The 24125-nt window shown below is 35.8% G+C and overlaps 1 protein-coding gene across 1 annotated transcript; it reads left to right on the forward strand.

Moving 5' to 3' along the window:
• Positions 1 to 1409: 1409 nt before the first annotated feature.
• LOC127656568 (protein lin-52 homolog) lies at positions 1410 to 22618 on the forward strand. The gene is made up of 6 exons (XM_052144952.1): positions 1410 to 1429; positions 2034 to 2108; positions 3745 to 3782; positions 3866 to 3932; positions 4176 to 4259; positions 22276 to 22618. The coding sequence occupies exons 1-6, from the start codon at positions 1411 to 1413 to the stop codon at positions 22329 to 22331; spliced, it is 339 nt and encodes a 112-aa protein (XP_052000912.1). The 5' UTR covers position 1410; the 3' UTR covers positions 22332 to 22618.
• Positions 22619 to 24125: the final 1507 nt, after the last annotated feature.

Genomic DNA, 24125 nt, shown 5'->3' on the forward strand with positions numbered 1-24125 from the left:
TTTTTAAATAGTATTTTAAGGTTACAGTATTTTGCATAGTGTTTAAAAGCTGAGGGGTATTGAAATAAATGGATAGAATTGATAAAGTGCCTTTCAGATTTTAAGATGCAAAATTGTTTGTATTAATGGGCTATATATATATATATATATATATATATATATATATATATATATATATATATATATATATATATATATATACACACACGCACATACAGTGTAGTACTGTCATAGGTGTTTGTATATTGTATCCTTGTTACACATGGATTTTTTTTCCAAATTAATGGATTACAGTTCATTGAAGAACACGACTTCTCCAAAATGTTTCTTATTTTAACGTTTTTCACCCTCACTATTCAATACTTTTGCGCAGACTCAACCAAATTAGATGGCAGATCTTGCATTTTAGATATTATCTATTATGTAGTAGTATGCGAAGATATAATGGTATATTGACGGGTGAGAAACAGATTAACATTCTCCGTCCTGCCCAGTAGGAGGATGCAAATCGCCAAAAATAAAAGAATAATAATGTGAAAGTGGAGATTGATAGTAAATATTGATCCGTTTCTCACCCGCACTTATTATACCGCATTTGAAGATATTAATTTAACTACTGGAGTCATATGGATTACTTTTAGACTGCCTTTATGTCCTTTTGGACCGTAACAAATCTTAAAAGGAGAGTGGTTTGATTAAAAACCCCTTGTTCATTGTGAATGATAAAACATTTCTAGATGAAATTGTAAGAAACCCTCTAACTCTATAATTTTATCCCCTGCAAATTCACAGAAGAGAGATATATAAATTTGAGAAGAGGGGAATTTTTTTTTTTTTTTAGAACAAATTATCTAAAATATCCAATTACAAGAAAAGCAAAAAAATAAATAAATATGTATTTTAAGATTATGAATGTTATTTACCGTCTGCTAATTTTATGTTTTAATTTTTGAGAAAAAAATGTGCTCTTTATGTGCTAATAACATTGATATATATATATATATATATATATATATATATATATATATATATATATATATATATATATATATATATATATATATATATATATATATTATTATTATTATTATGTCCACATTTTCTGCTTTTTATGAAGAATGTTTAGGAGTGGATTAACACTTATATGAGATGCCTGTACTAAAATGTAAACACATTCTGTTTGGAATCACGGTGTAACAATAAATTGCATAATTATACTGTTTGTCGAAATATTTTGGTGCCTTGTTGGTTTTGTTTTTTTTAGATGTTGCAATAAAAAAAAATTGTCATTGTTTAGAAGTGATGAATATTTCTCAATGGTCGCGGCACCTCACAACAGGAAGGCGGGACTACAGATGTAAAAGAACCTTCAACCATTGGCTGTCATAAATCACGTGTGTGATTGTCAAGATGGCGTCTCCGAATGGAGGTAAATTTTAATTCCTCTTTGCCCTGGTAACATTAGTTGTTATAGTAATAGTAGAACTGACGGGTTAAATCTTATAAACCGTTATGTTGGTCAATATATCGTCATAAAGCTTTGAGGTATTTCATATAAAAAGTTTTTTTTTTTTTGGCGCAATCGCGTTTAAAAATATTTGGAGTCGGTCATTAGCAAGCTGTGTCAAGCTACTACAATTATTGCAATAAATATTATAACAAATGTTATGGTGCCCACAATAATGCACACAAAGATTATATTTTATGTTATAACGTGCTTTCTGTGTTTGGAATATATATTTTTGTTCACCTTTGACAAGCATTGCTTTCCAGATAGCTGGACCAGAACAACAAATCACACAACTGAGCAAACATAACACGAACTCCTCGTCAAATAAGACGTGTCTCAACTTTTCTTTTGATTTTTAACAGCATTTAATTAAGATTATATTTAATATTGATATTCAGATTAAATTATGTTTTATAATGTCTATGGGCTTAGTGTAGCCTGATTTGTTTATTTTTTTCTATGAGCTGGTTTGGTTTATCAGAATCAGTGTTGTACTAAAGAGATTTTCCCTTCTTTTCTTTAGGTGAGGACTTTGAATCCTCTTTGCTTAGTTTTGAAAAACTTGACCGGGCTTCACCTGACCTGTGGCCAGAGCAGTGTAAGTTTTCTGTTGCTGTTAGAGTATGTAATGTTATTTATTTGGACCAAAGCAATATTTTATAAGGTTTCACATTCAGAGATGTTTGCATGTGAGGTTATATACAGTTGAAATCAGAAGATTACATACACTTAGGTTGTTTATTCATTTAACTCATTAAATTAAAAAAAATGTTTTACCAATCAACAGATTTCGCATTAGCAAGCTATAGTTTTGGCAAGTCATTTAGGACATCTACTTAGTGCCTAACACCAATAACAATTTTTCCAACAATTGTTTCCAGACAGATTGTTTCACTTATAATTGACTATATCACAATTACAGTGGGTCAAAAGTTTACATACACCAAGTGAACTGTGCCTTTAAGCAGCCTGGAAAATTCCAGAAAATGATGTCAATCCTTTAGGAAATTAGCTTCTGATTGGCTAATTGGAGTCAATTGGAGGTGTACCTGTGGATGTATTTTACCTTGAAACCCAGTGCCTCTGCTTGGAATCATGGGAAAATCTAAAGAAATCCTCAGAAAAGAAAATTGTGGACCTCCACAAGTCTGGTTCATACTTGGGTGCAATTTAAAAAATGCCTGAAGGTACCACGTGCATCTGTACAAACAATAGCACTAAACTATAAACGACATGGGATCACGCAGCCATCATACCGCTTGAGAAGGAGACACATTCTGTCTCCTAGAGATGAACGTAGTTTGGTGCGAAAAAGTGCAAATCAATCCCAGAACAACAGCAAAGGACCTTGTGAAGATGCAGATATCTATATCCACAATAAAACAAGTCCTATATCATCATAACCAGCTGCTCAGCAAGGAATATGCTACTGATCCAAAACCACCATAAAAAAAGCCAGACTACAGTTTGCACATGCGCATTGGGACAAAAATCTTACTTTTTGGAGACATTTCCTCTGGTCTGATTCATTTTTTTTTTTTAACTTTTTGGCCATAATGTCCATCGTTATGTCTGGAGGAAAAAGGATGAGGCTCGCAAGCTGAAGAACACCATCCCAACCGTGAAGAATGGGGTGGCAGCATCATGTTGTGGGGTGCTAAATGGTTTAAAGACAACAAGGTCAAAGTATTTGAGTCGCAAAGCCCTGACCTCAATCTGATAGAAAATCTGTGGGCAGAACTGAAAAGGCATGTCTGAGCAAGGAGGCCTACAAACCTGACTCTGTTACACCAGTTCTGTCTGGAGGAATGGGCCCCTTATTTCAGCAAGTTGTGGAAGGCTACCCAAAATGTTTGAACCAAGTTAAACAACTTAAAGGCAATGCTACCAAATACTAACAAAGTGTGTGTAAACTTCTGATCCACTGGGAATGTGATGAATTAAATATACCGGTAAGCTGAAATAAATAATTCTCTCTACTATTATTCTGATGTTTTACATTCTTGAAAAAAGTAGTGATCCTAACTAAATGCATTTGGCTGAGGTTTATGTAAACTTCTGACTTCAACTGTAGATATACTAAACTCATAAGATAGATTAGTATGTTACAAAAGCTGAAGAGATTTATTATATATTTTTATTTGTCAAATAGCTTTAGCAGTACTTAGGCATATCATTTGTAAAATTCTATGCAATACTCTCCTGAAACCATGCCCCTTATGATATTTTAACAGTACCGGGTGTCTCAGAATTTGCTGCATCCTTCAAAAATGTGAGTAAAATACAAAGTTAAAGCAATGTATTTCTCAAAGAATGAATGAAGACATCATGTATACCTTTTTGTGTTTTTTCCAGCCCATCACATATTCTCCACCCAAATGGATGGCTGAGCTTGAGTCAGAAGATATTGAGATGTTGAAAGGTCTGGTGCATTTTTGATGTATTCAAACAAATACATATTGACTCTCTTGAGGTAAAATTTTTAATTTTATTGTTTTGAAATCCCTGTTATGGATCCACGTTATTCTTACTAATGCTTGCTTGTATTTAAGGGCTTAAATTTGATTAGATACATCTCAACAGTGCAATGTGGATTTTTCTAAAAGTTAGGTGTTTTGATTATTTGTGATGACATCCTGCAATAAAGCCTCTGTTTTTGTATTAGAATTGGGGAGTTTGACCACAGCAAATCTGATGGAGAAGGTGAAGGGTCTGCAGAATCTGGCGTATCAGTTGGGCTTGGATGAGTGTGAGTAATTTTAGATTTCTTAGAAACTTGTTAGGGAAACAAGTGTTGCATCAGTGCACCATTTATTTTGATTATTGTTTATATGGACTTTGTGACGCCTGTCCTTTCCCCCACTAGATGGCGATATTACACTAAGGAAAAATTTAACTAGCACATTAAGATATTTTACATTTAGTCTGGAAAATTAGCGTTCTTCGAGCTGTTTTCACAGTTAAATTCATGATACTTTATTAAAAAAAAAATCTATAATTTATAGCAATTTTCAACTTTTCAGAAGAAAATACATTTTATCATCATAATACTGAATGAATTTTTTATATATATATATATATATATATATATATACACACACACACACACACACATACAAGTTAAGCTTTTGTGACATAACGTTGATTACAACAGAAATACATTTTGTCTCGCGCCTCCTTTTCTGTAAAAAAAAAAAGCTAGTTACAGTGAGGCACTTATAATGGAAGTGAATGGTTCCAATCCGTTAAAGTTAAAATACTGTTTCAAAAGTATAGCCACAAGACACACCATGTGTTAACATGATTTAGGTGTGAGAAAATCACTTACTACACTTTTCGGTGTAAAGTTATAGCCAACTTCGTTGCCATAATTTTGTAATGTCAACAAACGATTTAAACAACTTTATAGCTCAAATAATACATGATTTTTAATAGAAGAATTAATGAAAGTGCTTTTATAAAATTATAAGCTTCAAATTTCTGCCTTTAAAACCTCCAGAAATAGGCCCCATTCACTTTTATTGTAAGTGCCTCACTGTAACTTCAATTGTTTTATTTTTTAAAGAAAAGGACTGATGAGTCAGAACTATTTTCGTGGTAATCAACATAATGCCACAAATGCTGTTCACTGAGCTTCACTTGTATTAAACCCGGAATATTCCTGTAATAAATGTCTCGAATGAACATGTACTCTAAGTTTAATCAAACTGATTAGTTGCCCATTGCCACCTACATTTAGTGTTTATTCCCACTGCCGGAATTATATGAAAGTCAAGTGTTTCAATGTTTTACAAGATGAAAATGGGAACTAAATATACAAATATCGCACAATTTAAAAGTAAGACAACCATCTCAATGAAGATTTGTTTCATATTCATTGCATGCCTAATGTCATCAGCCTCAGACATGTTCAGCGACATCCCCTAACTGTATTTGTCATAAGACTGCTTTTTGGTCCTTTTTTTTTTTTTTTTTTAATGTATTAGAAACAATGATATAAGAAAATTAAGATTTATATGTGACACATGAGACATCTTTTATTTTAGATACAAAAGTATTTTTGGTAAGTCGCTTCATTTGTAAGTTGTTTTGGATAAACACATCTACTTAATGAATAAATGTAAATATCATTAGAAAGCTATTCCTTTGCATAAGGCTCAAAATGTGTTTCTGGGTCAAAGTGACTCAAATTATGGAGCAGGTAAAATATAGTTTAAACACAAAAATGAAACTAGATGTTCCTAGTTTGTAACCTGAAAATGCAATGGTTGATCATACCTAAAAGGTGCTGTAAGCTATTTCAGATGGTGAGACTGAGCCGTTGAATTAGCCACGCCCCCTCTTTCCAAAACCCTGCATTCCAAAGATAACAAATGAGCTTTATTGAGACTGACATCATCCAGAAATGATTGTTTAAAACAACAGTTGCAAAATAGCACCCTCAACTGACAACTGTAATGAACAACATGGCTTAAAAATGGCAGAATGCCTCAATCATTCGCTGCAACAAAAACACAATGAGAATTCTCAAAATTATTAACAGGTAAAAAGCGTCATTGTCCATGGACACATTTTTGTTTGCTGTTTACATAGTCTAGAGCTATCACAGAGACCGGTAAGATATCTCAGGACACTTATTTAATTAATATCTTTAAGAGAGTAGGAAAATGTTTTGCATACCTTTCTATGAATAAATCGCTTATAGCACCTTTAATCTACTGCATTTTTGTGGGATGAAACTACGTTTGACTGATTTGATAAAGTCTTTGTTTTTACATATTGCGTTAAAATAACAAAACAACATACACTGGCGGCCAAAAGTTTTTTATTGCTCTTATGGAAAGAAATTGTTACTTTTATTCGCCAAAGTGGCATTCGTCTGATGAAAATGTATAGATAGGACATTAAAAATTACATGAAAAAATTACAATAAGGGCTGCACCCCTGAGTCTTCTCTTTACTGCTGTACATGAAACTGGTGTTGAGTGAGTAGAATTCAATGAAGCTTTCAGCTGAGCACATGTGAGGCGTCTATTTCTCAAACTAGAGACTCTGATGTACTTATCCTCTTGTTTAGTTGTACATCTGGTCTTTCACATCTCTTTCTGTCCTTGTTAGAGCCAGTTGTCCTTTGTCTTTGAAGACTGTAGTGTACACCTTGGTATTTTTTTGTCAGTTTCCAGCATTGTATAACCTTCATTCCTCAAAACAATTATTGACTGACGAGTTTCTAGAGAAAGCTCTTTTTGATCTAATATTGATCTTAAGACATGCCAGTCTATTGCATACTGTGGCAACTCAAAAACTCAAGAATAAGGTGTTGGAGTGAAGGCTACTGGAAATGGGGCCTGTCTAGATTTGATCAAAAATTACTTTTTTCAAATAGTGATGGTGCTGTTTTTTTTACTTCAATAATGTCTTGACTATACTTTGTGATCAGTTGAATGCCACTTTGGTGAATGAAAGTACCAATATCTTTCCATAAGAGCAAAATCTGTACATTATTCCAAACTTTTGGCCACCAGTGTACATTTAAATACTAACCACCATTTTATTATTTGTAAGAGTTACCAGTGTAACATAATTAGCTAAACATTGTTACAAATAGAAATGCATAAACTGGAGGCTTTGCTGATGAGTGACTTTGCTCTCAATTGGGCTTCTAGCAGTGTAATAATTCACCTTGGATGTCTCTGCCCCTAGTCATTTTGTCCTCCGCTGGTTCATGGTGACTTAATAGGACTGCAGTGTACTCATATTTATTTTATTCAGTAGTATAAAAGCTGTAGGAATATTAATATTGATTTTCTGTCTTATTTTATTTTCTGGACATTTTAATACAAATTCTGTCATAATTTACTCACCTTCATGTTGTTTCAAAACCTTCTGACTTGCTTGCAGCACAGATGATGTTAGGCTGAATGACAGCCTTTTAGTCACATTCACTTTTATTGTATGGGGGTGGGGGCGATTATGCAATGGAAGTGAACCTCTGTGCTATTCTGTACAACTTCATCACAAACACGCACACAGCACATGATGAGGAACACAACACAGGTCACTGTATTTGTGTTTTTAATTAATTTGGTGCAGTTATGGGCACCAGAGTGAATGACACTTGTGCCTCTATGCCATAATTCAGCAGATGTGCAGTTACTGGCTATATGTGCTACTGGCAAACTGCCTTTTTGAGGAGATAGCTGGTTGCGAACAATGCATTTGCAGCCCTACTCAAATTGCACACTCCCTTACGCACGTATCTAAAAGGCACCTCGCCTCTTCTTTGTCCCACAATATTCCCCTGCCACTCATTCTGTGTGTTTGTGTTTTTGTGCAACTGATGATATTGTAATGCTTAAATTGGCACAAGTTATTTTATTTCCTGAACAAGTGCGGATTCTAGTTCAGGTCACATTCTCACTCAAGACAGTTCCATTACAACCGAACTCGGACCACCTTGTACAGGTAGTCTTGGGCTCTGTACCACGGTCCACTCCCCATTTTGAAAAATATCACACATTTTTCATGCGAACCAAACTCTGATTCAGACTAAACTGCCTGTGTATGCCCTATAAGTGCCTAGAAAAATAAGTGTTCTCATTAAAGGGATAGTTCACTCAAAAATGAAAATTCTCTAATCAACTCACCCTCATGCCATCCTAGATGTATATGACATTCTTTCTTCTGCTGAATGTTTCTTTTAGAAGAATATCTCTGTTCTGTCTGTCCAAACAATGCAAGTGAATGGTGGCCAGAACATTGAAAGTCCAAAAAGCACATAAAGATAGCACAGAAGTAATTCACATGGTCTGAAATAGATCAAAACGTATGTCCTTATTTTACTATAAATTCTCCTTCCTGCCCAGTAGCTGGTAATATGCATGAATAAAGAGAATCACCAAAACAAAAGAAGAATGTGAAAATGGAGATTGATATTAAAAAAAGTATATAAATATTGACCTGTTTCTCACCTACATCTGTCATATTTTGAAGATTCTGAAGATATGGATTTAACCAGATGTTTGGATTACTTTTATGCTGCCTTTATGTGCTTTTGGATCTTTAAAGTTATGGTCACCTTCACTTGCATTATATGGACCTATAGAACTGAGATAATCTTCACTTGTGTTCAGCAGAAGAAAGTATACACATCTGTGATGGCTTGTGTAAATGGTGAGACAATGTTTATTTTTGAGCGAACTATCCCTTTAAATATATTCTTTCTAATGTGGACATGTCCTTTCTTACCTGTTCATATTCCTGTACCATAACAGTGTGATTAACGTATCACATTTTGACATACGTTTTTATATAATTGGGTATAGCCACTCACATGTTGTAGTTAGTTTAGTCCCTGATCAAACCTGTAGTGTGGAAAGTTAATTGATGAAGTGATGAGACAGGAGAGTGAGGAAGGCCACCGTGTGAGTTCACTGCTGAATTGTAAAATTCCATCAGGAGAGCATGATTGAAGTAGCCTCATTCATCCAGGATTATGCTAAACAGAATTTGTCATGGCTGTAAACCATTGGGGAAAATAATAATAAGGAAATTATAGTTCACCTATAGTAACTGAATATGCAAAAGTGTAGCAAAATCACTGCGTTTTCAAGCGGAACTATTACTTGTAATGGATATACTGTATATACAATTGTGTTACTGTGTTGAACTATGGACCTGAGTGTCAGGCTTTAGTGTCAAATTTCGTTTAAATATTTGAGGGGTACGCATTCGAAGTTCTTGATTTGACATTTGAAAATGGGAGATTTTGTCAAATCTAAAATAAAGTTTTGGGAAATGTTAAATATTCTGCACTATTTCTAGGTGAATAATCAAATAAGCAAACTTATAACAAAGAGCATATTAAATTTGTATGAAGTACTCAAGATGCACTTTGGAATGTTTTCCAATCATGTGGGGGATGGCATGAATCATCAGGTTTTGCACAAAACTGCGGAGTTCATGCCAGCTCGACTGCATGCTGTCATTAAAGAAAAAGGGGAAAGACCAAATATTAAGAAATTCTGAAATTGGTTTTAGTTTTTCAATGAAACTTTTTCTTAATGCTGATAACATTATTTGTAATAAAATGTATATCAAGCATTTTTTACAAGTCGATTCAGACTTTTAAATGGTAGTGTTTTAGGACAGAGCATTCCTGTTGTTAAATATTATTGAGAATATATCAATATTGAGAGTTTCGTAAGTCATCCTAAATATATAAAGAGCTGTATTGTCAATTTTTAAGCAAATGTTTGCATAGTATTGAAGCACCAACATGTTTTGGTGTTTTTAAGCATTAAATGAGATATCCTTGTATGTACACACAAATATTGGCAGATTTACACTGTAAGATCCATTGACTTGGGTGTCAGGGAACTTAGCTAGCTTAACAAATCAAAATGATGTTTTGCGTCATTTTAATATTGTGCATTGTAATACTACGAGGGCATTTTAAAATAAGCATTCTAGTATGTAATGTCTCCTACACAGAGGAGAAAGGAAGTATTGCTTTGTAGAAATGATTATCATCGCAACTCTGAGCAGCAGTTAACGCTGCGCCATTTAATGTGGTGAGGTTTAATTTTCTTCCTTTTCGCAGCTGTCAGGGGAAGGCTTGTAAATCTCAGCTACTTTTTCATCATGTTTCTTTCTCTCTTCAGCGCCTTTAAACGAGCTGACGAGTGGTAGTGTTAGGAGAAGGGAGGGTGCGGAGGAGAAAGATTTACTGCACCTTTGGCATGATGGCCATTAAAGTCTTCTTGTTAATGGAGATAATGCAATCAGGGAGTGAAAACTCACCCCGAAGGCAAGGTTATCAGCCACAGTTATGTTTTATTTATTTATTTATTTTGTTGGCAATTGAGCATATAGATGCCTGAGATTTTAGATGCATTAGCTGCATATGTTTCGCTGAAAAATATGTTAAGTTTTGATAAATGAAGCTTTGATTAATCGTGGTCTTCTGTTAAGCTTAACATGTAGAGATGTAAATAAGTGCATATGAAAGGTGTAAGTGTTGCTAAATCAATACGTTTTCAAGTGGAAACGTATATTTACATTTTGAAATATAGTTACAGTACTGCAATTTGCCTTTGCAGAGCAGTGCAGTGAAGATAAGTGTGTATAAACCTTTTGGGGGCATTGCAGCAGCAAGCAATAAGGCTCACCATGTGTGAATATGTGTGAGATCATGTGCATGTGTGCATTTATTTGTGTGTGTGACATGTGCCAGACCAGTCTCCTTGGGGACATTTGCCCCTCCTCTCTTAGCTGAGTGACGCTGATCAGGGTCGTTGTGGGAGGGCCTGACGTGTGCCTAACCCTCCAGCCCCTCACCAGTAACCATCTGCTCCATGCTTTGATGAATTCTGCTGTCGTGGGCTGCTGAGTATGGTCATCAGGCCCCTCCACTCCCACAGGACCAGTCACTACACTGATAAGTGCTGTTATTGAAGGTAATTGAAAGGAGAGTGCTCTTCTGGGACAGCTAGGCCTCAGGCTGATGATACCAATGATTCCACTGCAGCTGCTTCTACAGATGATGTAACACACTTGTTTCTTCTTGAGTAATTGTGGGGGTGTCAAATAATTTGCTCATTTTGGAAATATTGTGTAGGTCCAACAAGATTACAACTGTATTTTGTGTGATTGGTAGCAAATTAAGTAGATTTTGAAACACCTAACCCTTAACATGAAAGGAAAGTTTAACGTTAAACTTAATCTACAGCATTCGCGGAAATAATATTGATTAGCACAATTTATTTGAACTCATCGCACATTTATAAACAAATACATTAAAATTGGAATTCAGAAGTATATCCACAAAATGTAAACATTATTTTATGATTTTAGTTTGATAAAATCAGGGATTTGCCAGTGTTACGTCATCATGACAATAAAGTTGTAATATTGGATATAGCTTTACACAGAAAAGAGAAGCGTTTTTATCACACTAAAACACACAATGTTTACATTTTGTTACTGTATTTTTTAAACATTGTGTATTTTATTTATTACTCATTGTAGGGACTGTAACCGTGATTTTTTTTTTTTTCTTATTTTTTTCCCAAAAACAAGCGATTGGGTCAATACATTTATTTTATATATATATATATATATATATATATATATATATATATATATATATATACTATATATATATATATAAACACACACGGACAGGGTTGGGGAGTAACGGAATATATTTAACCTGATTTACGTATTTAAAATACTGAATATAAGTATCCACTACAGTTACAATTTAAGTAATTGTAATTAGAATACAGTTACATTCTAAAAGTTTTTTGTTTACTGAAAAGATTACTTTGCATTTTATTGTCATTTGTTTCATTTAATATTTAGTGCTTTCAGATGGAAAACACATATCCATATAAATGATGTGATCCAAAGTGCATTTGAACAGTGGTGAAATATATATATATATATATATATATATATATATATATATATATATATATATATATATATATATATATATATTGTAGTAATCAACATTATTCCATACATCCTGTCGATTGAGCTTAACTTGTATTGAAGCCAAAATATACTTTCTTTCAACATGTCGCTACGAATTGCACACAGTGCATGTAACGCAAATTTAGTCATCAGCACATTATACAGACTCTCTGTATATAGCCCAGTTTTTTAGACTCACGGACTGTCTGCGTGTATTGTATGCTCGTGCCTGCCTTTGAGTATACTAAAAAAATATCACAAAGCAGTAAAAGTTTGTGACATATGTGTCCATATGGGCTTGTGGTCAAAGGAGTTTATGTTGAAAGACTGAGTGCTTGACCATGTGCAAGATGTAACTGTGTGTGGAAAAACAAAGTATACCTTAACCTTTAGGCTTTTGTGGTTTCTAGGGATGTGCACAAGTAATTTAGTACTAATCGAGTACTTGTTCTGCACAGCTAGTCGAATATTAAAAACCTAACTAAAAAGTTTTTTGCGCATTTGCCTACAGTGAGCAGCACTGAAAACTGTACTTTCCATCTGAGTCTCATCAAATCTCGCAGTTACAATTGAGTCCACTGGGGGGCACTGTGGATGTGTGTTGTCGAAATGTTGGTTGAGAGAAGGCAATATGATGGCGTCTGTGCTTTTGAAAGCAAAGCCTACCCTTTCTCAAATTACATAGTGTCACAGTGTGTACTGTATGTGATCAAGGATACACATCCCAGCCAGTAAAACTGCATGTTCTTTAGATATCCATGCAAGGAGTATGACTAGATTACGGACATCATCCAGGGACGTCGCTATTGACCCATGACCTGAATATATGATGTAACAACAACCATGTAAATAATCTACAATGGTTTTGTTAAACAAGGACCATTTAACACAAGGAACAAATTTCTTGGTAAATATATCACTTCAAGTTGAATATAGTGATCCGACTCGCAGTTAACCGCCATTCTTATAAATCCAGCATTTTGATCGTGATGTCTCCTCAGTTTCGAGGCATTATGGGATAGTAAATTGTCCAGTCGATCTAACCTTCAGAATCTCGCCGGAAATAGTCTTGCTGAATACTGAGTATTCAGACATACTACACCATTGGCATTCTGTTTTTGGCACGCTATACTGTATAGCAGGGAAGTATGGATGTTTGAATGTAGCACTAGCAGTACCTGTAATATTTTTTATTCTTTTTGAATTCTAATCTACACTGACAACAAATCAATTTGTTGGAGTCATGCAAACCAATGGATGAGGATCTGCTTTTAATGGTGGAAAGAAACTGTGAAGCGGTATGAGGAACATTGTTCGTTAAATCTCAGGGCAGAGCACATTTTATGAAAAAAGTCAACTTCACCACCTGTTTTTCTGAATAATAACATATGAAATTAGATAAATGTGATAGCCTTTAGGTAGACTCAGAAATGATATATATGCATTGCCCTAAGGCTGTCATCATTAGTTTCTAAGCTCCGAGTGAGTGTGAATGTTTTTTACTTTTAAATCTTTTTTTTTTTTTTTCATTTTAAGTAATGCATATTGTTCATTTATTTTCAAAAGAAAAGCCTAGTTTGGTGAAGTTACATTATTTTTGAAACCATTCTTGGTAATGTTTGTGAATAAAACGAAATACATATTTCCCAGGTCATACTTAATATTTGTAACTTTTTTAGTAACTATTTTTATTTACGAGTACTCTATTACAAAATTACTTAAATGCTTGCCCCTAGTTGTTTCTCTGGACAGATGTTGTGATAACTTCATATTACAGAAATTAATGCTGAATTATGTAATTTCTCCGCAACTAGTGTCAAGAAATGGAATTGCCAAAATAGTTAATGTTTTCCAAACTCTCCTCCTATCTAAAATTGAAAGTCCTGCCTAAAGCTGGCTCTACACTGGCAGACTCAAAACAACTCGTTTTGGCCAAGGGTGTCACACATGCAGACTGTTTTGCTGAGATCTTGCTCTTTTCAGTCAGAGGTATGACACATTTGCCGATTTTGGAGGGGTTACACACACAATTACTTACCATAACTATCTCTCTCTAATCCCTGTTAGGTGGAGCTCACAAAATAAGGACATGAGTAAAATTGCAATTTCAATTGACCGATTTTGGGTGGTTTCAGACCTGTATCTTGTTTAATTTGTAGCGTTGGCTAAAATTGTTCCAAAGTTGCATTTTCTTCATGGTTCGGATGGCTTTCATAAGGTTATATTTTAAGATGCACCAAAAATGTCAAATGTCCGTCAATTTTATTTGTATCCGTCATTAGTTGCTTTTGCATTATTTCTGCAGAATAACAGAATCACTATGGTTTTTAATCAGCATTTGTGATATACAGCCTAGTTTGATTAAAAAAAAAAAAGTTCAGATCATCTTGTTATCTTGTCAGTTTTTCACAGTGACAGAATGATTTTTTCAAACTAAACAGATGTTTTTTTTTAGTGCTTGAAGCCATTAACTCAGCAGGGACTCCCGCTGAGAGGGGCCAATGGGTGCTCTGTCGTCCTCTACCTGGCCAGTGGTTATGTTAATGAAGCTAACACCTGAAAATCATTGGAAAAATCAGCTAGTGTAGAGCCAGTTTAAAATGCTATTGGATGAGCCATTGTTGCTATGTCGGGTTGATCAGGATGCTCAAACAATCAGACCAGTGTTTTGATAACGCTACAGTGACTACATTTTACAGGAAAATCGAAATACGAATGGCTTACTTATAGTTGTCTGTCCACAAACTGAAATAGGAACTTCCTCCTTGGAGAAAGTATGTACAGTAAATGGTGTAGGTGTATGGAGGAAAATGGGTAAATATGCTTATGTAAAAAATTTGAGTATCTATTGGAATAGGGAATAGAAAGGCTGACAACATTCAAGAATCCTCTGCTATTCAATCTGGTCTTACATCCAGTATGAAGGTCACACCTGTCCAAAGCTAATGGTCCCAATGTTCGCTTCCCCCACCCCTAGATCAATCTCTTCTCTATTAAGCGGAGTGTGTTGCTGAATATGATTGCAGTGATGCTACCCTACTGTAGTAATGTGCTTCCATCAATCTATCAGAGACACCCGACCGTAGGGGCAAGCAGTTATGAAGTGCTGCTAGATGACAGGCTGAGCTAGGGGAAAGCTGTCCTCTAACTTACTCTCCTCTGTCTTCCTGTCCTCTCATCTTCACCTTCCCTCACACCATCCTCTCTATCTGCTCTGCTTCTTTATGGCCAATATAGTTCCAGATATGAGCAGGGAATGTTTGCGGTATTGCCTTAAACAGAACCTAACTATAATCCTTGTTTTAAAGGAATAGTTCCCCAAAATTTTTAATTCTGTCATAATTTAATCACCCACATATTGGTCAACCCTTTTGATTTGTTCATCTGCGGAACACAAAAATGTTTTAATGAATATCGCAGTCTGTCTTTTTAAAGTCTATGACAGATGATAGTGATTCACTTTATCAATGTACTAAAGTACGTTGTACTAAACAATGCAAAACAAAGTTTTCCATGAAATTAAATTGAATGGTTACTGAGGCTGTCAGCCCCTAACATTCTGCCTAACATCATTTTATGTTCCACGGAAGAAAGTCCGGAAAGGATTTGGAATGTTTTTCAGTGACCCTCCAACTTAAATGACCAATTTACCTGTATTTCCTTTGCCTTTTTTCCCCCTCTTCTCCCCTTCTTAATGTTATTAAGCTCATTTTAAAGTGTCAAAAGTGAACAGTCATACGTACTAAAAGCAAGGGTGTCCAATCATGGCTCCTCCCACCCTTATCTCAACATTTGGCATGTGAGGCTTGGTGAGGCATCTTTGGCATTCAGTAAGATGCAAAAAACTGAACAGATACGCCTGAGTTTGGCTTAAATTTGGCCTGGCACAGTGGAAAAGTGGAGGGAATTCATCCGGCTCACTCTCTCTTCTCTTTCCTACCCAGCACCTCTGTCAACAGATTGGAAATGACACCTTATTTCCATAAATACATTAGAAATTCATTGGATTTTCTTTCCCAGCTAATCATACTGCCTGTGTAAAACCTTTTAGGGTTTCTAATGAATGAATTTTGACTGATTGCCTATTAATAAGGACACCATTTGAACAGGGATGTGCTGTGGCAGAGGTGGCGGTGTGTGTGTGTGAGTGTGTGTAATGATTCATGGTGTCAAGTGGGTGAAGGGAGGGGTGAGAAGAAGAGATCTCTCGGCTGGGACATTAAGAGGAAGCTGTGGCTCCCCTGGGAAATCACTCACCATGTCTGCATCTTAAATATCTCTGTGAAGTATCAATAAGTAGGTAATTGAATTTTGAACACAAACATGAGCGTCAGGTGTATGTTCCAACGCTGGGACGAGAGGGTGGGTTTGTGTGCGAGCGCGTGGCTGTCCTTCTTCTCCCCTGAGGTTTATGCAGCGAGAATGGATGTTAAATCTATTAAATAAAGATTACTCCCCGTAATAGCCAAGTGGCAGTTTCAGATGCACAACAGGGACACGATTAGTGTGTTTGACTTTTAATGAAAGTGAATTGGGGCAGTCAGGTTTAGGAGAAAATTCTGCTTAAACTAGGGTCCAGGGATTCTTTATTTTATAAGGGTTTAAAATAAACCCTCTTGTCTCAAGATGTGCTGTAATGGCCTCTTAAAGAGTATCCATGACTGTTTAACAGCTGGAGTAATGGATTATTAAACCAGAAAAAATGTAATGTGAACAGAACATTTTACATTTTATGCGTTAAACGCATGCCTTAATTTAGGTTAACAATTTCTCATATTTATCCAATGAAAGGGCCTCTGTCTTTTCAAGATCGCTCATAGCGGGGGCCTGCGTAGCTCAGTGAGTATTCACACTGACTACCACAACCGGAGTCGCAAGTTAGATTCCAGGGTGTACTGAGTGACTCCAGCCAGGTCTCCTAAGCAACCAAATTGGCCCGGTTGCTAGGGAGGGTAGAGTCACATGGAGTAACCTCGTAACCTTGTGGTCGCGATTAGTGGTTCTCTCACTCAATAGGGTGCTTGGTAAGTTGTGCGTGGATCGCGGAGAGTAGCATGAGCCTCCACATGCTGGGAGTCTCTGCGGTGTCGTGCACAACGAGTCATGTGATAAAATGCGTGGATTGACTGACTCGGACGCGGAGGCAACTGAGACTTGTCTTAAAACACCCGGATTGAGGTGAGTAACCACTCCACCACGAGGACCTACTAAGTAATGGGAATTGGGCATTGCAAATTGGGGAGAAAAGGGGATATAAATTTAAAATAAGAAAGATCAATCATATTACCTTTTATGATAAATTGACCATTACGCTGATTAAGATTATGACAATATCATCATCATAAACAGAATAAGTTGATTGTGGCCCATGTGACTCACTCAACCATGAAATGGTCGTTTTCACGGTTGTTTTAGGGTTTACATCATTACGGTGTTACGGCAACGACTATACATAACTATGCAGGTAAGGTTAGTAAATTATTTGCTTGGCATAATATTTTAAAAGAATATTCCAGGTTCAATACAAGTTAAGCTCAATTGAAAGCATTTGGCATAATGTTCATTACCGCAAATATTCATTTTGACTGTCCCTCTTTTTTTTTCTTTTTTTTTTTTTTTATAAGCCAAAATGACTGTTTCTTATAGCACTTCAGTTTTTCTTATATTTTGGCTTGTTTATGTCTAGTTATTTTGCCTATTATCCCATCATCATCAAATCTTAATGAGTGTACATGCAAAATCAAGAAGATAATATGGGTTCTGGAATCCATAATATGCCATTTATTGTGGATGTCAACGGCAACAAGTTGCTGATTAACTAAGTACAGAATTAGTAATTGACCTTTCTAATCAACTAAACAAATCTCTATCTCCTGCTAATCAGTATTGATCTGCCCTGTCCTCTGACAGCACTAGCTATGTGCGTATACATGCACATTGTGTGTGTGTGTGTTGGGGGGGGGGGGGTTTAATTACCAGTTTGTAGGTTACAAACTGGTAATTAAAAGGGTATTATGCTATAAATGTGGTATATGTGGACATTTCTATTGTCCCCATAATTCAAATCGCTTAAGCATATTAAACAATGTATTTTTGTTTTTGTTTTTTTGTTTTTTTGTTTTTATCAGAATCAGAATCAGCTTTATTGCCAAGTATGCTTACACATACAAGGAATTTGTCTTTTTATGTAAAAATGCAGAAAGGTTTTTGTGAGGGTTAAGTTTAGGTGTAGGGTTAGGGGATAGAATATATAGTTTGTACAGTATAAAAATGATTGTGTCTATGGAGAATCCTCATAAGGATAGCCGCACCAACGCGTGTGTTTGTTTGAGCGAGGCTAGCTGGCAGGAGCCTCTACACTCCCCTTTTTAATCTAACTCACTCCATGCAAATCATTTCCCTTCTGCTCTGACGGGAATTGAGGATAAATGGAAATCTAATTAATGAGTGGATCAGAGGGGTGCACTCTGGTGAAGGGGTCTCATGGGAGAATACTTGGCCAGGCAGACTCCTGTATTGTGTTGGACAGAAAATGTGAGGGAAATTGGGAGAGGGGTACTAAGAGTTATACAGGGGTTGTTAGTTCAGCCATGACGAAGCTCTTCCCCCTGTTTGTGGACCCCTTCAGAAACCAGTGGCCCATTTAACAAATCGTTAGCTGCTGTATCATTGACATGAAACCTGGGATTAAGACACGCATATAATTCTGGAAAGTGCTTAAGTCACTAATCTCTAGCGGTGAGATGACAGAGTAATGTTTAAATACTTCGATCTTATGTTCATTGTATTTTCACCTATTATGGTCATTATATTAAGATGCTTAAGATTAAGTTGTGTGTGTGTCACTTTTTTACCTGAAGGAATATTCTGGGTTCAATACAAATTAAGATTATTCGACTCATCCCCCTTTAAAAAAAAAGCAAAAATCGAGGTAACAGTGAGGCGCTTAAAATGGAAGTGAATGGGGCCAATTTAAAGGGTTTAAAGGCAGAAATGTGATGCTTGTAACTTTATAAATGCACTTACATTTAAATTTTGTTAAAAGTTGTGTATTATTTAAGCTGTGCAGTTGTTTAAATGGTCATTTTCACGGTTGTTTTAGGGTTTACATCATTACGGTGTTACGGCAACAACTATATAACTATACATAACTCCATATTAAATATTTGCCTTTTTTCAACGAATAAACAAATTAAGAACTGACCACTAGGGCTGCATAGTTAGGAGGAAAAATGTGATATGTAATAAACTTAAGATTAATGGGTCAAGATAAAATGTTATCTTTTTCATGAAGATTTACCCTGAGAAAATGATATCCAAGGGACATGAAGTGACATTCTGTAAAAATGTATTATCCACCATTAAACAAATGGATATCTAAGCAAAGCGTAAATGAACAATTTACAAATTGTTAATAATATAATCACAAAATAAACAAATAATGAGGAGAATCCCCCCCCCCCACTTGCTGCTTTCCAACTCCCTCACTCCCTCATAATCTTTGCTCATATTGCTTATGTATTTGTACTTTAATTTTTAACTGGATAAAGTAGGCCTCCTGAAGGCTTAACCTACAATTAATTACTTATTTTAACACAAATGCCTTATTTTATTGACAATTTTATTTTCTAATTATGATGATTCTCCAGTGTGCAAAATAAAACATTTATTGGGAGTTATACCAGCATCTTAAAATCCTGCACCTCTGACACAATCATTCAAATTTTAAGGTGTCTTCCTCAAGAAGGCGCTTATGAGGCAAAAAAGCAGAATCTGCATGCAAAACTCAGGATGTTTTTGACAGGAAATATTTTGTACACAAAAAGTGTGCTTGTTTAAATCTGCTAATTTCAAGGATTGGATGTAAAATTCCAATGGAAATCTGGCTGCATAATCTCCAGAAAATATTTTTTTTTTACATTTTAAAAACTACTTTGATGCATCCTGGTCATCACTGAGAAAAGTAACAGGTGCCACATGACAACACTGTTTAGGCGCCACTTCAGAAGAGGTAGGACATTAATTTATACATAAATAATTGTACTGAATTATTGAATTGAACTGAAAGTTGAAGTATTTTCTGTGTTAAAATTGCCCAAATGTTGGTTGGGACATTTCAGATTTTCTGAAAGTTGATTGGGACATGTCCCTATCATTCTACCTAAATTTTACACCTATGAACACGCATATTTTTTTTGTCTTGTGGCTATACTTTTGAAACTGAGTTTTTTAATTTTTACAGATTAGCCCCATACACTTACATTGTAAGTACCTTACCTTTTTTAAAGAGAAGTCTTAATATTTGCGGTAATCAGCATTATGCCACAAATCCTACCCTTTTCTCCCCAATTTGGAATGCCCAATTCCCAGTGTGCTCCAAGTCCTCATGGTGTAGTGACTCAACTCAATCCTGGTGGCGGAGGAAGAATCTCAGTTGCCTCCGTCTCTGAGACAGTCAATACGCACATCTTATCACATGGCTTGTTGAGCGCGTTACCGCAGAGACATTGAGGCAAATGTAGAGGCTTCACACTATTCTCTGCGGCATCCACACACAGCTCGCCACAGAGAGGTTAACCCAACGTGACCCTACCCACCCTAGCAACCGGAGTCTGCGAAAAAGTATTAAGGTATTGTGCATTTTTGGAGGTAGCAGAGCACACTGCAGCTATGTTGTAGATTATAGTCTATGGATTTTGATATTGTATATCATGATATTTTGATGACAATTGATGGCAATACATTAACGTTTGTTTCTATGTGTTTTAAGTTCTTAAAAATACCCAGTTTTAGCACATTTTTGCATCTTAAAGGAGCTATATGTAATATATTTACTGTACTAAAGCATAAAATTATCATAATATGGTATCAGATATTTATGAAACATGCTAATTTGAAATACTGGCTTCTCTGAAAACAATGCTACAGCCAGTTTATTCTACTTTGAAATGTCTGTTCCAGGCCGGAATTTCTGTTTGTGTTATGGCCTGTGTGATTCCACCCAATGCCCATTTCCCAACAGTATTTCGACACCCCGGGTTGCCATACTTGAAACAAGTTAGCGGGCAAACACTGCGTGCTGCAGCCATGGAAGCCAGCAAAACATCTAGCTAACATTGACAGAGTTATAAAAATCCACACAAGCTGGTTTATAATTTGTAAAAAATAAAAACATTGCAAAGGTATACATTAGCTGATAAACTTGCAGTGTAAGGCTTGTCGCTTGCCATTGTCAGTTTGCTCGTTCCTGTTGCGTGTTCTCAACCTGCATGAGCTTTGAGGGCTCGTGGGAGACAACTCTCCAATATTTTTAATTTGGACTGCAGTGCCCATTTTAAATGTTTTATGTCAATGGTACATATTTCGCCTTTAACTCTCAACCAGACTCATTTGATAATTTCTTAGCTTCTTAAAGCCCTGTGTGGACAGCCTTGACTCTGAATATTTGAAAATGTAATATTCAGAGACCGTATCAAGCTAAATTGAATCTGAATCCAGGTATGGACAGCCTTGACTCTGAATATTTGAAAATGTAATATTCAGAGACTGCATCAAGCTAAATTGAATCTGAATCCAGGTATCATCATGTTTAGTCCATCATGTCATTAATATTCCACACAGGTCAGCTCATCTAAATTACAAACTACCACATTATTTCAGTTGCTGCTGCCCAACACTGTGGCTTGCCCTGTCCCTCACACCCTGCTGCCTAAAAAACACACCTCATCAGTACATGTGTCAGTCTGACCAAAGGAGGAGTCATAGCTGATGCACCTTCATTTTTATTAGGCCAAGAGTGTACTTTAGATTATATAGATGGCGTTTTGAGAATAAAAACCAACAGTGTGTAAACATCTACTGGTTATACATCTTGTGAAAAGTTTTCTTCTATTGGGCATTTGTATGTTTAACAACTACTTTATCTAGGTTTCTTTAGTAAATGCAGCAACCTTGTTAGTATTTGCCATTCTGGTCATCTACATAAATCACTAACAATTTGATGTATATTTTACACAGAGAAAATTGCTTGAATTTGACCCAGAATCCATTATCATCAGCAAGCTTACTGACTGTCATGTATAACGGTGTCGAAATAGGAGTTCCCAAAAACAATGCAAGAATGAATCTCGTGTCCACCATGTTTCCTATTCCTAATTTGACGTACTTGTAATTACGACTTTAGAAGTTGGAAGTAGGATGATTCCCATAGCATATGAAGGCAGCGTTAATACGTAAACAACATATTGTCATTTATTTTATTGTTGGTGTTTTGTTTTGTTTTTCAGCCAGAGAAATGACAAGAGGGAAATTCCTGAACATCTTGGAGAGACCCAAAAAGTGAAGACCCAGGCGTCAGCTACCAGCTGATTGTGGTGTTAGAAAGGCAGTATAAGAGTAGCATGAATTAACTAAGACGAGACAAACATCAAAACATAAAAAAAAAAACATAATTTTTGTATATACATTTCCAACACTTTTTTTGTGTTCTAACAGAAGTTGAGTAGAAATTATTGGTTAGCCTAGTGGTGTGCTTTTCAATACATGTTCATAATGTATTTATTTTTCTCAAGTGTTTAATGCAGTTTAATACAATGTAAGTTGTTAAATAAATTTTCAGTGTTGTTTGAATGAAGTACAATTGGATATTTTGTTGTTTACATGCCCCCAAAAGGATGCTAATTTAGCTTCTTTTATTTTTGTACATATGTTTGTTATATTACAGTCAGTCGCTCTTAAAAGGTACCAGCTATTAAGGCTTGGGTTCCCATTGTCCATCCAATGAAGCCTCTCTAAAGTTACATCCAGCAAACAATGAAAGAGTTTATGAAATAGCATAAAAACTTTTAATTAGGGCAATAACTTCATGCCTGTGCCTCTCCATAGATTGGCTCCGTTAACATCCCTCTTTTGGTCTGAACATGTAAGAGGCTTTCACATGAGAGTGGCTCCACACCAGTGCTTGGCCATTTTTTCTGTTTAATGCGTATTGGAAGTTTTGAAGGCCCCTAGCACAAAACATTGCGTAAAAATAATATTGCTCATTGTCATCCCTTTTAACAAGAGTTGACATTCTTACTAGGGCCATTTCTTTTCTAATTAGCACACTTCCAGGGACATTGGCCCAAATGGTCCAGGAGAAAAGGGAATCAGACAGGCATGCTGAATGGCAAACAAAGAATGCTCTGGCGAGCATAATTAGGTGAGACAGTGGCCAGGACTGTTCTCGGCTTGAGATGTCATAGAGGTTTCGGCTGCGGTTGGCGAGTGTTCACTCCTACTCCCTCCAATTCTTAGAGGTACGCCTCTTGCCCTGGTGCCTAATAAGCCCCTAATTGTCTTTCTGGTTCACAAGGGCCAAGTAGGCTGCAGGTTCTAACCCTGCAAATCTGTTGCTCAAGTCAGATCCCACACTGGAGGACCCAGAAGTTTTTAATTATTATTTTTAATAAAGAAGTTTTAAAGAGTTTTAAAGTTTAAAGGGAAGTGAGTTAAGAGCACACAAACTTGCTAGGAGATGCAAACATTTTGCAAACCACCTTTCTATGTGTACAATTGAAGTCTGAAGTTTACTTATACCTTAGCCAATACATTTAAACTCAGTTTTTCACAATTCCTGATATTTAATCATAGAAAACATTCCATGTCTTAGATCAGTTAGGATCACTACTTTATTTTTTTTGAATCTGAAATGTCAGAATAATTGTAGATAATTACTTATTTCAGCTTTTATTTCTTTCATCACATTCCCAGTGGGTCCGCCGTTTACATACACTTTGTTAGTATTTGGTAGCATTGCCTTTAAATTGTTTAACTTTGGTCAAATATTTTGGGAAGCCTTCTACAAACTTCACACAGTAAGTTGCTGGAATTTTGACCCTTTTCTTTTGACAGAACTGGTGTAACCAAGTCATGGTTTGTAGGCCTCCTTGCTTGCTCATGCTTTTTCAGTTCAGCCCACAAATCTGATTGAGGTCAGGCTTTGTGGTGGCTACTCCAATACCTTGACTTTGTTGTCCTTAAGCCATTTTGCCACAACTTTGGAGGTATGCTTGTGGTCATTGTCCATTTGGAAGACCCATTAGCGACCAAGTTTTAACTTCCTGGCTGATGTCTTGAGATGTTGCTTCAATATATC

The sequence above is a fragment of the Xyrauchen texanus genome, chromosome 16 (assembly GCF_025860055.1).
Source record: "Xyrauchen texanus isolate HMW12.3.18 chromosome 16, RBS_HiC_50CHRs, whole genome shotgun sequence".
Classification (NCBI taxonomy): domain Eukaryota; kingdom Metazoa; phylum Chordata; class Actinopteri; order Cypriniformes; family Catostomidae; genus Xyrauchen; species Xyrauchen texanus.

What these genes read in the sequence shown, in the direction of transcription:
- LOC127656568 (XM_052144952.1), top strand. An exon ending in TTGCTGCATCCTTCAAAAAT is followed by an intron (nt 3,783 to 3,865) that starts GTGAGTAAAATA and finishes TGTTTTTTCCAG; the next exon opens with CCCATCACATATTCTCCACC. An exon ending in TCAGTTGGGCTTGGATGAGT is followed by an intron (nt 4,260 to 22,275) that starts GTGAGTAATTTT and finishes TTTGTTTTTCAG; the next exon opens with CCAGAGAAATGACAAGAGGG.